General features: G+C 44.9%; 1 protein-coding gene across 1 annotated transcript in view; it reads left to right on the top strand.

Moving 5' to 3' along the window:
* cfap46 (cilia and flagella associated protein 46) overlaps positions 1-13273 on the top strand; it is a 237577-nt gene that overhangs the window by 25929 nt on the left and 198375 nt on the right. Inside the window, exon 9 of the mRNA XM_087999267.1 lies at positions 545-644. Coding sequence (XP_087855393.1) covers positions 545-644 — 100 coding nt within the window. The remainder of the gene's footprint in view (positions 1-544; positions 645-13273) is intronic.

Raw genomic sequence — 13273 nt, 5'->3', positions numbered from 1 at the left:
CCCTGTTAGTCCTCATTGGTAGCCCATCTCCATGAAATAGCAAGTGCCTAAAATGATACAACTTGGCAGCAATTTTAATGCTGGTCAGTGTCCCTTTGTTTCAACGAAATGTCCTTTTCCAGTTGAAGCTGGTTTTTTTTCTTTTTAACTCTGAAATATGACTCCAGACGATGAAAATCAGAAATTAATATTTGATGCAACACATCATCATGGCACCCTAAACTATGGGGAATGAAATACAACTTTTGAAACATTTCCTCCCAAAGTGACAAGAATGAAAACAAAATCCAGGCAAGCTCACATTCATAATTTGACTATTATTACAGCTGTGTTCTGTTTTTTCTAAAAGTTTTGGAACAGGATAAATCTATACTCTTAGAATTTGTTGGTACCTATTTTCATGATAGGAATCAAACCATAACAATGTTTAAAGTATACATTGCATTCAGATTTGTTAGATGAAGTTAGATTGCTATGCTGTGTAACGTTTTGAATTAGTCTGTTATGACTAACATTGCATTCAACTTACTGTCATTGTGTCTAGGCTTTCTTTGCTATTGGATGTAACCCACCTCGCCTTAGAGGCAAAGGATACTGAACTGGCATCAAACTGTGTTAATGATCTCCTGAAAGCGGAGCGAATTGTAAGTAGCAATGTCTATGTATGTATATCAATCAAAGCTTGACATTAAGATTAATTTTAGACTATAAGTTATATGAACACAGAAATGTGACTAGATTAGTGTTTCCACCGTGATGAGAATTTTAAAAATTCATTCACGGCATGTTGACATTGATGGCAAGGTCAAAAGTTAAAACCCATCCCAAGTGGTCAATGAGGTCACCGGAAAGTGTTCCATGGCAAGGCTAGAAGAAGGAATCACTGAAGTGGAGCTAACTGCTGGATATCAGTTTGGAAACTTGAGTCTGCTATGCCATTCATTGAGGTCATGGCTGATCTGATCATTAACTCCACTTAATTTTTTTTTCCTTATAACTCTTGATTCCCTGACTGATTAAAAAATCTGTCTATCTCAGTCTTGAATGTATTTAGCTACTCAACCTCTATAGCTCTCTGTTGTAAAGAATTGCAGAGATTCTATGACATTAAAATGGGAGGGGAGGCAATTATTGATCATGACGCAGAGTTTACAGAGGCATAGAGAGGTTAAGTGGGCAAAGTCTTAGCAGCTTTCTGCAATCTTTTTCCATTTAAATGATATTCAGCTCTTCTACTTTTGTGTCAAAGTGAAAATCTCACATTTTCCCACATTATCTTCCATCTGCCAATTCTTGACCAACTTACTTAAACTGTCTATATTCTTTGTAGACTCTCGTGTCATCTTCACTACTTGTCTTCCCATCTATTTTTGTGCCGTCTGCAAACTTGACAGTAATACACTCCCTTCCTTCATCCAGATCATTCATCTCCATTGTAACTAATTATAGCCCCTGCTCATATCCCATTAGTAGTCCACTACCTGTAGCACATCCTTAAAATACCCCCATTATCCAAACTCTGTCCTTCGTATTCTATCTCCAACACCATAGACTTTTATCTTAGTAAGTAGCCTAATTTGCTGAACCTTGGCAAAACCGGTTGTCCTTTTTCTTGCTGTTATTTCCGCAAAGAATTTGAACACATTTTTCAGGAATGGTTTCCACTTCATGAAGCCACACAAACTCTGTTTGATTATAGGTTTATGAATTTTAGGTTATTTCTAAATGCTCTGCTGTTGCATCCTTTTCGTGTCAGTTTTCCAATCCTCTAGCACTCTTGCAGAATTTGAGTATTGTCGAAAGATTACTATCTATCCATCTGTTCTCTGTATAGTTATTTCTTTTAAAATCTTAGAATGCACCCGTTTCCCTCATACTTTTTTTTCTAATGATAAAAATATCTCCATGCATTTTGATCATTTGATTATTTAGAATTTTTCAAATGCTATTTGTGTCTTCTACGATGAAGACTGATGTAACATATTTATTCAACTCTTCTGCCATTTCCTGGTTTCCCATTATTATTTCCCTGCCTGATTCTTTAAGAAACATGTATTCATTTTGGCCTTTCTCTTTTTTTCTATACTTAAAGAAGCTCTCATTGTTTGTTTTACATTACATACAAGTTTACTATCAATGTTTATTTTGAATTTCTTTTTGGTCAAATTGTTCCCAACTTTCTGACTTATCAAACATCTTTCCATATGGTATATTTTTTCTTTCAATTTCATATTCTGTTTATCTTTCTTATTTAATTATGGTTGTTTCAACCACTTCCTAGATTCTTCCTTCACTGGGATATATTTTTATTGTGTATCTTCAAGTGCTTTCTTAAATGTCTGACATTGTTATTTATCTGTCTTTTCTGGTAAACTCCTTTACAATCTAGTCCTCTAGTTCGGTCCTCATTCCTTTGTATTTGTCTTTATGTTTTGCATAGTTGTTTCCATGCCAAGTATCTCATTCTCAAACTGAATGCTAAATTCCTCAGGTATAGTTATTAGGTTTGCAGATGACTGGTACAATTACAAGATTTAAAAGGCATCTGGATGGGTATATGAATAGGGAAGGTTTAGACGGATATGAGCCAAGTGCTGGAAAATGGGACTAGGTTAATTTAGGATATCTGGTCGGTATGAACATGTTGGGTTGAAGGATCTGTCTCAGTTCCGTATATCTCTCAGACTCGATGAATCTATATTATGGTCACTGTTTCCCAGGGGATCTTTCACTCTGAGACTATTTGTTAAACCTACCCTATTATACATATTCAAACTCGCCTGGTTCCTGGTTGTATGCGCAAAGTATTATTTGAGAAAACTGTCCCAAATACACACTATGAATTCTTCACTGTGGCTAATTTCACTTTGTTGATTTTCAAAATCTCCTTGGAGTCACCTATGATTAATGTACATTCCCTGGGTTGCAAACGGGTGTCTTTCTGGATTCCATCTGCAAGTCAATTTGTACACATCAGAAAACAATGCAGGACAATATAAAAAAGTCATTTGTTAGATCAGGAAATGTTTATATGTCGGATCTTTAATATTACTTTCCTGTATGAGACTGCGTTTGGATGCTCATAAATTGGAACCCCAGTACTTCTTTTTACGTGCCCTCCTCATGCCCTGGTTTCTTTTTCTGTCTGACAGTATAGCTACATTTATGGGCCTGTAGACTATTCCGACTGGGTCTTCTTCCCCTTGCTATTTATTATCTCCAACCGTATGGATTCTCTATCTTCTGATCCGAGATCAGTTTTGCTTACATACTTATTCTATTTTGTACTAACAAAGCTACCCTACGACTCTTTCCACCATTCTTGTCTTTTCGACACACACCTGAATATTTAGTTTCCATCTTTGACCTCATTGGAACCACAGGTGAAATCCTATAGGGGTCTAAACAATACATGCTATGATGAGATTAATATTCAGCTTCCCATCTTACCGAAGTGGTCAAACAAATTTGATGTAGGGGAAATGTGACAAGGAAGCAAGAGCGAGCACCTGGCACATGTAGCTTGCTGTGTCGAGAATGTGATGCTGGAAACGCTTGCATATAGCTTGCTGCTTGCTCTAAATGACCTTCATAGTCATACAGCATGGCTCAGAATGAAAGGTCCCCAGGAAAACAGTGACCATGACATAGAGTCAGAGATGTCCAGAACGGAAGCAGACCCTTGAGTCTAACCAGTCCATGCTGACCATCATCCCAAACTATGTTGAAAACCAGACACTAACATCATGGGAACACTGTGGGCACCAGTCATGTGTGTACCATGGTCAGCAGCCACATGCATTTCATGTCCACGGGCACTGGCATCTAACAGCTTCTAACAGCCCTCATGGCACATCTCCAGTTCACTTCCAGCATGCTTTGGCATGTCAGTTCTGCACCTTGGGATGCACCTGCGGCTGTCAGTGTAATGCTGCTGCAAGAGCACTGCACCCAGCTTATGGACTGGACCAGATTCTTTATTCAGGTGAGTGTGAGGTATTGGAGAGAAGATGGTGCAATGTACACTGACTGAGTTACGAATGACATTCACTTACTTCCTACATATATGGGGCGCCCCTGCAGATGGTTCAGATAGCTTTAACCCGAGCTGCAAGCTTGGACTAAGCTGGCATGGTCTGGTATTGTGGCCTCCACTGATGGTCCTAGGAAAGAGGAAATCCCTGATCAGCATAACCTCCAGGGCCCTCCTTTAAATGGGACACCGATTTCTTCCTTATCTGAGGCAAATTTCAGGAACCATACAGGGTGGCTTTGGACTGGTGGTGTTTGTCTGGGTGCACATTTGGATTTTGAAGATGACTTAGGTGCAAGTAATGCTGGTGAATTCTGGGATATCTGCTGAGTGGCGAATTATTCCAGGAGTGTGCATGGTAAGATGGGGCTAAAATCAGATATAAGAGACCTGACGGGGGAGTGGTAGGCAATTAAAGATATCAGTTTAGTAAGACAGAGGAAAAGAACACAATAGATATCACAGTGACATTCTCTCCAAAAAACTGTAAGTAACTTGCACTTAGCAAAGAAAATGAAATATACAGCCCCATTCTCGGTATTGGCAAAAAGGTCATATCCATTAACCTTATTTAGAGTCATAGAGATAATCAACATGGAAACAGACCCTTCCGACCATGCCGACCAGATAGCCTAAATTAATCTAGTCCCATTTGCCAACACTTGGCCCATATTCCTCGAAACCTTTCCTATTCATAAACCCATCCAGATGCTTATTAAATTTTGTAATTGTACCAGTCTCCATCACTTCCTTTGGCAGCTCATTCCACACACAACCTTTGCATGAAAAAGTTGCCCCTTAGGTCCCTTTTAAATCTTTCCCCTCTCATTTTAAATCTATGTCCTCTATTTTTGGACTCCTCCACCCTAGGGAAAAGACCTTGTCTATTTACCCTATCCATGCCCGTCATGATTTTATGAACCTCTTTAAGGTCACCCCTCAGCATCCGACACTCCAGGGAAAACAGTCCCATCCTATTCAGCCTTTCTCTTCAGTTCAAATCCTCCAACCCTGGCAACATCCTTGTAAATCTTTTCTGAACCGTTTCAAGTTTCACAACATCCTTCCTGTAGGATGGAGAGCAGAACGGCACACAATATTCCAAAAGTGACCTAACCAATGTCCTGTACAGTCGCAACATGACCTCCCAACTCCTGTACTCAGTACTCTGACCAATAAAGGAAAGCATACCAAACGCCTTCTTCACTATCCTATCTACCTCCAAATCTACTTTCAAGGAACTACAAACCTGCACTCCAAGGTCTCTTTGTTCAGCAACACTCCCAGGACCTTACCATTAAGTGTATAAGTCCTGCCCTGATTTGCCTTTCCAAAATGCAGCACCTCACATTTATCTAAATTAAGCTCCATCACCCACTCCTCGGCCCATTGGCCCATCTGATCAAGATCCCACTAGACTCTGAGGTAACCTCCTTCGCTCTCCACTGTACCCCCAATTTTATGTGTCATTAATTAGTTTATTTTACTTCATATAATATATGCTGTTAAGTAAAGACTCACAAATGTTTTTCTTTACCATTGACCCGATTTAGAGTCATAGAATCATAGAGATGTACAGTCCAACTTGTTCATGTCAAACAGATATCCTAACGTAATCTAGTCCCATTGTGAAATTTGAAGGGATTCAGAAATGATTTAGAAAAAAAGAGTTGCCCCTTAGGTCCCTTTTATATCTTTCCCCTCTCAACCTAAACCTATGCCCTCTAGTTCTGGACTCCCCCGCCCAGGGAAAAGACTTTCTTTATTCACTCTATCTATGCCCCTCATGATTTTATAAACCTCTATAAGATTACCCCTCAGCCTCTGGCGCTCCGTGGAACAGCCCCAGCCTATTCAGCCTCTCCCTATAACTCAAATCCTCCAACCCTGGCAACATCTTTGTAAATCTTTTCTGAATCCCTTCAAATTTCACAACATCCTACTTGCTGATTTTAAATAATGTTTGTGCACTCCCTGCTTTTGGTTCTGAGTATTAATGCGTAAGTTTGTCCTGCAATGCTTCCATAATCTTTTGCTTTGTGAGTCTACCTATTCCCTTTCCACAACAGCTCCCTTCTACCCCAGTACTTGCGCCAGTGCCAATTGAGATGCATTCCTCCCCCTCCCCCTCCCCCCTCCCCTTTTATGGAGGCCCAGGACCTCCATGTCCTCGGCAGAGTGGGAGGGGGAGTTGAGATGCTTTGTGTAGCAAATTTAACTTTTTATTTACCGCATGTAAAGTCTCCAGATAACATTTCTTTGCTCTCAACATCTGCATCTTGGATTTCAATTCCTCAACTCAGATCAAAAGTTCTTGAACTGCAAGTGCTTATTACAGATTAGCAGCTTCATCATGGTGCAGCAGGAACACATCACCATCTTGCCATCACTGTCATATTTTATTTAATCAATTACTTAATTACTTTCCTCTCCCTGCTATTTACATTTGAGGAATCTTCCACTTTTCCCAATTTATTGTAATTAATTGCAATTTCCAGAAAGTGTGCCGTAAAACCTAGAGGCATTATTGAGACATTAATGAAGGGTTTTTTGTAGTTTACTTTATAAACAATGAATATTCTTACCTTTAATTGATAATGCGAGAAACAGAACTCACTCACAAATCAATCAGCCTGAGACAAAGTTGAAACTTTATTGCTGGAACAGCATAGCAGGTCAGGCAGCATCCAGGGAACAGGAGATTCGACGTTTCGGGCACAGGCCCTTCTTCAGGAATGAGCAGAGAGTGTTCAGCAGGAGAAGATAAAAGGTAGGGAGGAGGGACTTGGAGGAGGGGCGTTGGAAATGTGATAGGTGGAAAGAGGTCAAGGTGAGGGTGATAGGTCGGAGTAGGATGGAGGTGGAGAGGTCAAGAAGAAGACTGCAGGTCAGGAAGGCGGTGCCGGGCTGGAGGGATTCGGCTGAGACAAGGTGGGGGAGGGGGGATGAAGAAACTGGTGAAGTCCAAGTTCATCCCCTGTCGAACCCTCCAACCACAGGGGATGAACTTGGACTTCACCAGTTTCTTCATCCCCCCTCCCTCCACCTTGTCTCAGCCGAATCCCTCCAGCCCGGCACCGCCTTCCTGACCTGCAGTCTTCTTCTTGACCTCTCCGCCTCCATCCTACTCCGACCTATCACCCTCACCTTGACCTCTTTCCACCTATCACATTTCCAACGCCCCTCCTCCAAGTCCCTCCTCCCTACCTTTTATCTTCTCCTGCTGAACACTCTCTGCTCATTCCTGAAGAAGGGCCTGTGCCCGAAACGTCGAATCTCCTGTTCCCTGGATGCTGCCTGACCTGCTGTGCTGTTCCAGCAATAAAGTTTCAACTTTGATCTCCAGCATCTGCAGACCTCACTTTCTCCAGCCTGAGACAAAGCCTTGGAAACACGAACAATTTATTACAGTCTAGCAAGAACTGGACGCTTCTGTAATCAAGCAGAAATGCGCGCGAAAATAGCACATTAAAGCATTCTTATTCAGTTTACAAAGTTGCGGAATCACGCCTCCCTTTTCACATCCTATCATAAGCCGATTACCTCACTTGTTAGTTATTTTCTTATCTGGCCATCCTGCTGTCCTTGTCTGCATTCTTTGTTCCTTGTTTGTTACAGCTTATTCTTTATTCCAGTTTCTCTTATCATATTATACGCTTTATTGTGAAATGCCCTTGCTGCTTCTTTTTGTGGTCAGCTACAACCCTTTAAAGTTATTTCTGAGCTTAAAACTATTTTCTTTAAAAGACCCTCTATATTCATTAAAGTCTTAGCCTTAAGTATGCTACATGCTACATGCTACAAGAATTCCACGACTGTTTGTATAATGTTCCCCTTCCCTTCCCCCCACTACACCCCCCTCACCCATCTGCAAAAACAACATTTCTAATCTCCCACAATAATGATTTTAATTTGTGTGCTGCACTAATAGTCTTCAAAACTTTATACTTTTCTTTTAAGTCAGTTACTGCAAATTTAAATGGTTTAGAAGTTAACAGTTTCTGCGGGGGCCATACTTAATCTGAGCTTTTCCTTCTGCCTGCTTGAAATATTTAGTCAGAATTGCTGGAAAAAAACATGTGTATGATAGCAACTCTATTCTCTATTAACATGCAAACTCGCCAGCAAATTGAGGAAAACACCACACGTGTCGTTTATCACAAATTTCCAGAATTCATTGTTTGATTTCTGTTGCTTTCTGTTTGCTTTTTGCAAATAGTATCTTGAACTTGGGATACTTTTATTTTAATGAATTTAACACTATTCAACTCAGTGCTAAATATGCTACTGTATTTTCCATTAGGAAAACCAAGTTTGTCCTCAGCTAACATCACTTAGCACTTGCCTGTACTACATAAATTCCGGATTTGTGGTGCTGGAAGAGCACAGCAGTTCAGGCAGCATCCGAGGATCAGTAAAATCAACGTTTCGGGCAAAAGCACATCATCAGGAATAAAGGCAGAGAGCCTGAAGCATGGAGAGATAAGCTAAAGGAGGGTGGGGGTGGGGAGAAAGTAGCATAGCGTACAATAGGTGAGTGGGGGAGGGGATGAAGGTGATAGGTCAGGGGCGGCGGGAGGGTGGAGTGGATAAGTGGAAAAGAAGATAGGCAGGTAGGACAAGTCATGGGGACAGTGCTGAGCTGGAAGTTTGGAACTAGGGTGAGGTGGGGGAAGGGGAAATGAGGAAACTGTTGAAGTCCACATTGATGCCCTGGGGTTGAAGTGTTCCGAGGCGGAAGATGAGGCGTTCTTCCTCCAGGTATCTGGTAGTGAGGGAGCGGCGGTGAAGGAGGCCCAGGACCTCCATGTCCTCGGCAGAGTGGGAGGGGGAGTTGAAATGTTGGGCCACAGGATGGTGTGGTTGATTGCTGCGGGTGTCCCGGAGATGTTCCCTAAAGCACTCTGCTAGGAGGCGTCCAGTCTCCCCAATGTAGAGGAGACCGCATCAGGAGCAACGGATATAATAAATGATATTAGTGGATGTGCAGGTAAAACTTTGATGGATGTGGAAGGCTCCTTTAGGGCCTTGGATGGAGGTGAGGGAGGAAGTGTGGGCGCAGGTTTTGCAGTTCCTGCGGTGGCAGGGGTAGGTGCCAGGATGGGAGGGTGGGTTGTAGGGGGGCGTGGACCTGACCAGGTAGTCACGGAGGGAACGGTCTTTGCAGAAGGTGGAAAGGGGTGGGGAGGGAAATATATCCCTGGTGGTGGGGTCTTTTTGGAGGTGGCGGAAATGTCGGCGGATGATTTGGCTTATGCGAAGTTGATAGGGTGGAAGGTGAGCACCAGGGGCGTTCTGTCCTTGTTACGGTTGGAGGGGTGGGGTCTGAGGGAGGAGGTGCGGGATGTGGACGAGATGCGTTGGAGGGCATCTTTAACCATGTGGGAAGGGAAATTGCGGTCTCTAAAGAAGGAGGCCATCTGGTGTGTTCTGTGGTGGAACTGGTCCTCCTGGGAGCAGACATGGCGGAGGCGGAGGAATTGGGAATACGGAATGGCATTTTTGCAAGAGGTAGGGTGGGAAGAGGTGTAATCCAGGTAGCTGTAGGAGTCGGTGGGTTTGTAAAACATGTCAGTGTCAAGTCGGTCGTCATTAATGGAGATGGAGAGGTCCAGGAAGGGGAGGGAGGTGTCAGAAATGGTCCAGGTAAATTCAAGGTCAGGGTGGAATGTGTTAGTGAAGTTGATGAATTGCTCAACCTCCTTGCTGGAGCACGAGGTGGCGCCAATGCAGTCATTAATGTAGTGGAGGAAGAGGTGGGGAGTGGTGCCGGTGTAATTACGGAAGATCGACTGTTCTACGTAGCCACCAAAGAGACAGGCATAGCTGGGGCCCATACGTGTGCCCATAGCTACCCCTTTGGTCTGGAGGAAGTGGGAGGATTCGAAGGAGAAATTGTTAAGGGTGAGGAGCAGTTCGGCCAAACGAATGAGAGCGTCGGTGGAAGGGTACTGTTGGGGAGAGGAAAAAAACGGAGGGCTTGGAGGCCCTGGTCATGGTGGATGGAGGTGTTGAGGGATTGAATATCCATGGTGAAGCTGATGCGTTGCGGGCCAGGGAAACGGAAGTCTTGGAGGAGGTGGAGGGCGTGGGTGGTGTCTCGAACATATGTGGGGAGTTCCTGGACTAGGGGGGGATAGGACAGTGTCGAGGTAGGTAGAAATGAGTTCAGTGGGACAGGAGCATGCTGAGACAATGGGTCGGCCAGTGTGGTCAGGCTTGTGGATCTTGGGAAGTAGGTAGAACTGTGCAGTGCGGGGTTCCCGGACTATGAGGTTGAAAGCTGTGGGTGGCAAATCTCCTGAGCTGATGAGGTTCTGTATGATCTGGGAGATGATGGTTTGGTGATGGAGGGTGGGATCATGGTCGAGCGGGCGGTAGGAAGAGGTGTTCTCGAGTTGGCTTTGGCTTCAGTGGTGTAGAGGTCAGTGCGCCAGACTACCACTGCGCCCCCTTTATCTGCTGGCTTGATGGTGAGGTTGGGATTGGTGCAAAGGGATTGGAGGGTGTTGTGAGGGTGAGAGGTTGGACTGGGGGAGGGGGGCAGACAGGTAGAGGCAGTTAATGTATCCCCCCGAGTCCAGGGACTCCCCACATATGTTCGAGACACCACCCACGCCCTCCACCTCCTCCAAGACTTCCGTTTCCCCGGCCCACAACGCCTCATCTTCACCATGGATATCCAATCCCTCTACACCTCCATCCGCAATGACCAGGCCCTCCAAGCCCTCCGTTTTTTCCTCTCCCGATGTCTCCAACAGTACCCTTCCACCGACACTCTCATTCGTTTGGCCAAACTGCTCCTCACCCTTAACAATTTCTCCTTCGAATCCTCCCACTTCTTCCAGACCAAAGGGATAGCTATGGGCACACGTATGGTGGCTACGTAGAACAGTCAATCTTCCATAATTACACCGGCACCACTCCCCACCTCTTCCTCCGCTACATTGATGACTGCATTGGCGTCACCTTGTGCTCCCGCGAGGAGGTTGAGCAATTCATCAACTTCACCAACACATTCCACCCTGACCTTAAATTTACCTGGACCATATCTGACACCTCCCTCCTCTTCCTGGACCTCTCCATCTCCATTAATGACGACCGACTTGACACTGACATGTTTTACAAACCCACCGACTCCTACAGCTACCTGGATTACACCTCTTCCCACCCTACCTCTTGCAAAAATACCATCCCGTATTCCCAATTCCTCTGCCTCCGCCGTATCTGCTCCCAGGAGGAGCAGTTCCACCACAGAACACACCAGATGGCCTCCTCCTTTAGAGACTGCCATTTCCCTTCCTATGATTCGGAGATGCTGGTGTTGTGTGCACAATATATATGTGCATGTGGGTCTTTGTCTGTCTGTGTGTGTGTCTGTCTGGGGTGGGGGTTGTGAGTGTGAGAAAGTGTGTTTGTGTGTGTGTAGTGAGTGCAGAGTATCTTAAGTCTGTGAGGGGGTTATGTGTGGGAGTCTGTGTGTCTATAAGGGTATGTGTGGGTGTCTGTGTGCGCGTCTGTGTGTATCTGTGTCCGTGTGCATGTGAGAGTGTGTGTGTGTAGAAATATCTGTGTGTGTGTGTGTAGTGCAATGGTGATCACCTGTAATGTGACATGAACCCAAGGTCCCGGTTGAGGCCCTCCCTATGGGTACCGAACTTAGCTATCAGCCTCTGCTCGGCCACTTTCCTCTGCTGCCTGTCCCGAAGTCCATCTTGGAGGATGTATAATTTCAGTTAGATCACACTGCAAATTTTTGTTATAAATTCTGTGTTATGATCGAGCCCTCCACAATCACCTGATGAAGGAGCATCGCTCCGAAAGCTAGTGTGCTTCCAATTAAACCTGTTGGACTATAACCTGGTGTTGTGTGATTTTTAACTTTGTATTTCCCTTCCCATGTGGTTAAAGATGTCCTCCAATGCATCTTATCCACATCCCGCACCTCCGCCCTCAGACCCCACCCCTCGAACCGTAACAAGGACAGAACGCCCCTGGTGCTCACCTGCCACCCTACCAACCTTCGCATAAACCAAATCATCCACCGACATTTCTGCCACCTCCAAAAAGACCCCACCACCAGGGATATATTTCCCTCCCCACCCCTTTCCGCCTTCCCCAAAGACCGTTCCCTCCGTGACTACCTGGTCAGGTCCACGATCCCTACAACCCACCGTCCCATCCTGGCACCTTCCCCTGCCACCGCAGGAATTGCAAAACCTGCGCCCACACCTCCTCCCTCACCTCCATCCAAGGCCCCAAAGGACCCTTCCACACCCATCAAAGTTTTACCTGCACATCCACTAATATCATTTATTGTATCCGTTGCTCCAGATGCGGTCTCCTCCACATTGGGGAGACTGGACGCCTCCTAGCAGAGCGCTTTAGGGAACATCTCTGAAACACCCGCACCAATCAACCACACCACCCTGTGGCCCAACATTTCAACTCCCCCTCCCACTCTGCCGAGGACATGGAGGTCCTGGGCCTCCTTCACCACCGCTCCCTCATCACCAGACGCCTGGAGGAAGAACGCCTCATCTTCCGCCTCGGAACACTTCAACCCCAAGGCATCAATGTGGACTTCAACAGTTTCCTCATTTCCCCTTCCCCCACCTCACCCTAGTTCCAAACTTCCAGCTCAGCACTGTCCCCATGACTTGTCCTACCTGCCTATCTTCTTTTCCACTTATCCACTCCACCCTCCCGCCGCCCCTGACCTATCACCTTCATCCCCTCCCCCACTCACCTATTGTACGCTATGCTACTTTCTCCCCACCCCCACCCTCCTCTCATTTATCTCTCCACCCTTCAGGCAATCTGCCTGTATTCCTGATGATGTGCTTTTGCCCGAAACGTCGATTTTACTGCTCCTTGGATGCTGCCTGAACTGCTTTGCTCTTCCAGCACCACTAATTCAGAATCTGGTTTCCAGCATCTGCAGGCATTGTTTTTACCCTGTACTACATAAAGTCAGTTTGTGCTTAATAAATCAAGGATACCCCAGAATATGCAACATTGTTGTGGAGATGGGTGGAGTTTAAGGAAATCCTCCCGTTTTAATTTATCTGAGTGCTTAGTAAGAGCAGAGTTGTAACTTAGACTTGCCAAATGCAGTTTGCTAAAGCATAGCCAAATCATAGCCAAAGTAGACACCAGTTATTTAGGCCTGGATTTTAAGCAGAGAAAATGCTTATTTCGTAAGCCTCACTCATATTCTGCACGGAGACAGAAGCTCAA

The sequence above is a fragment of the Chiloscyllium plagiosum genome, unplaced genomic scaffold (genome assembly GCF_037043375.1).
Source record: "Chiloscyllium plagiosum isolate Xiang-an unplaced genomic scaffold, Cpla_swu_hap1 HiC_scaffold_22, whole genome shotgun sequence".
In the NCBI taxonomy this organism is placed as follows: Eukaryota; Metazoa; Chordata; class Chondrichthyes; order Orectolobiformes; family Hemiscylliidae; genus Chiloscyllium; species Chiloscyllium plagiosum.
The sequence above is the reverse complement of the archived record's forward strand: the minus strand, read 5'-3'. Positions and strand labels throughout refer to the sequence as shown.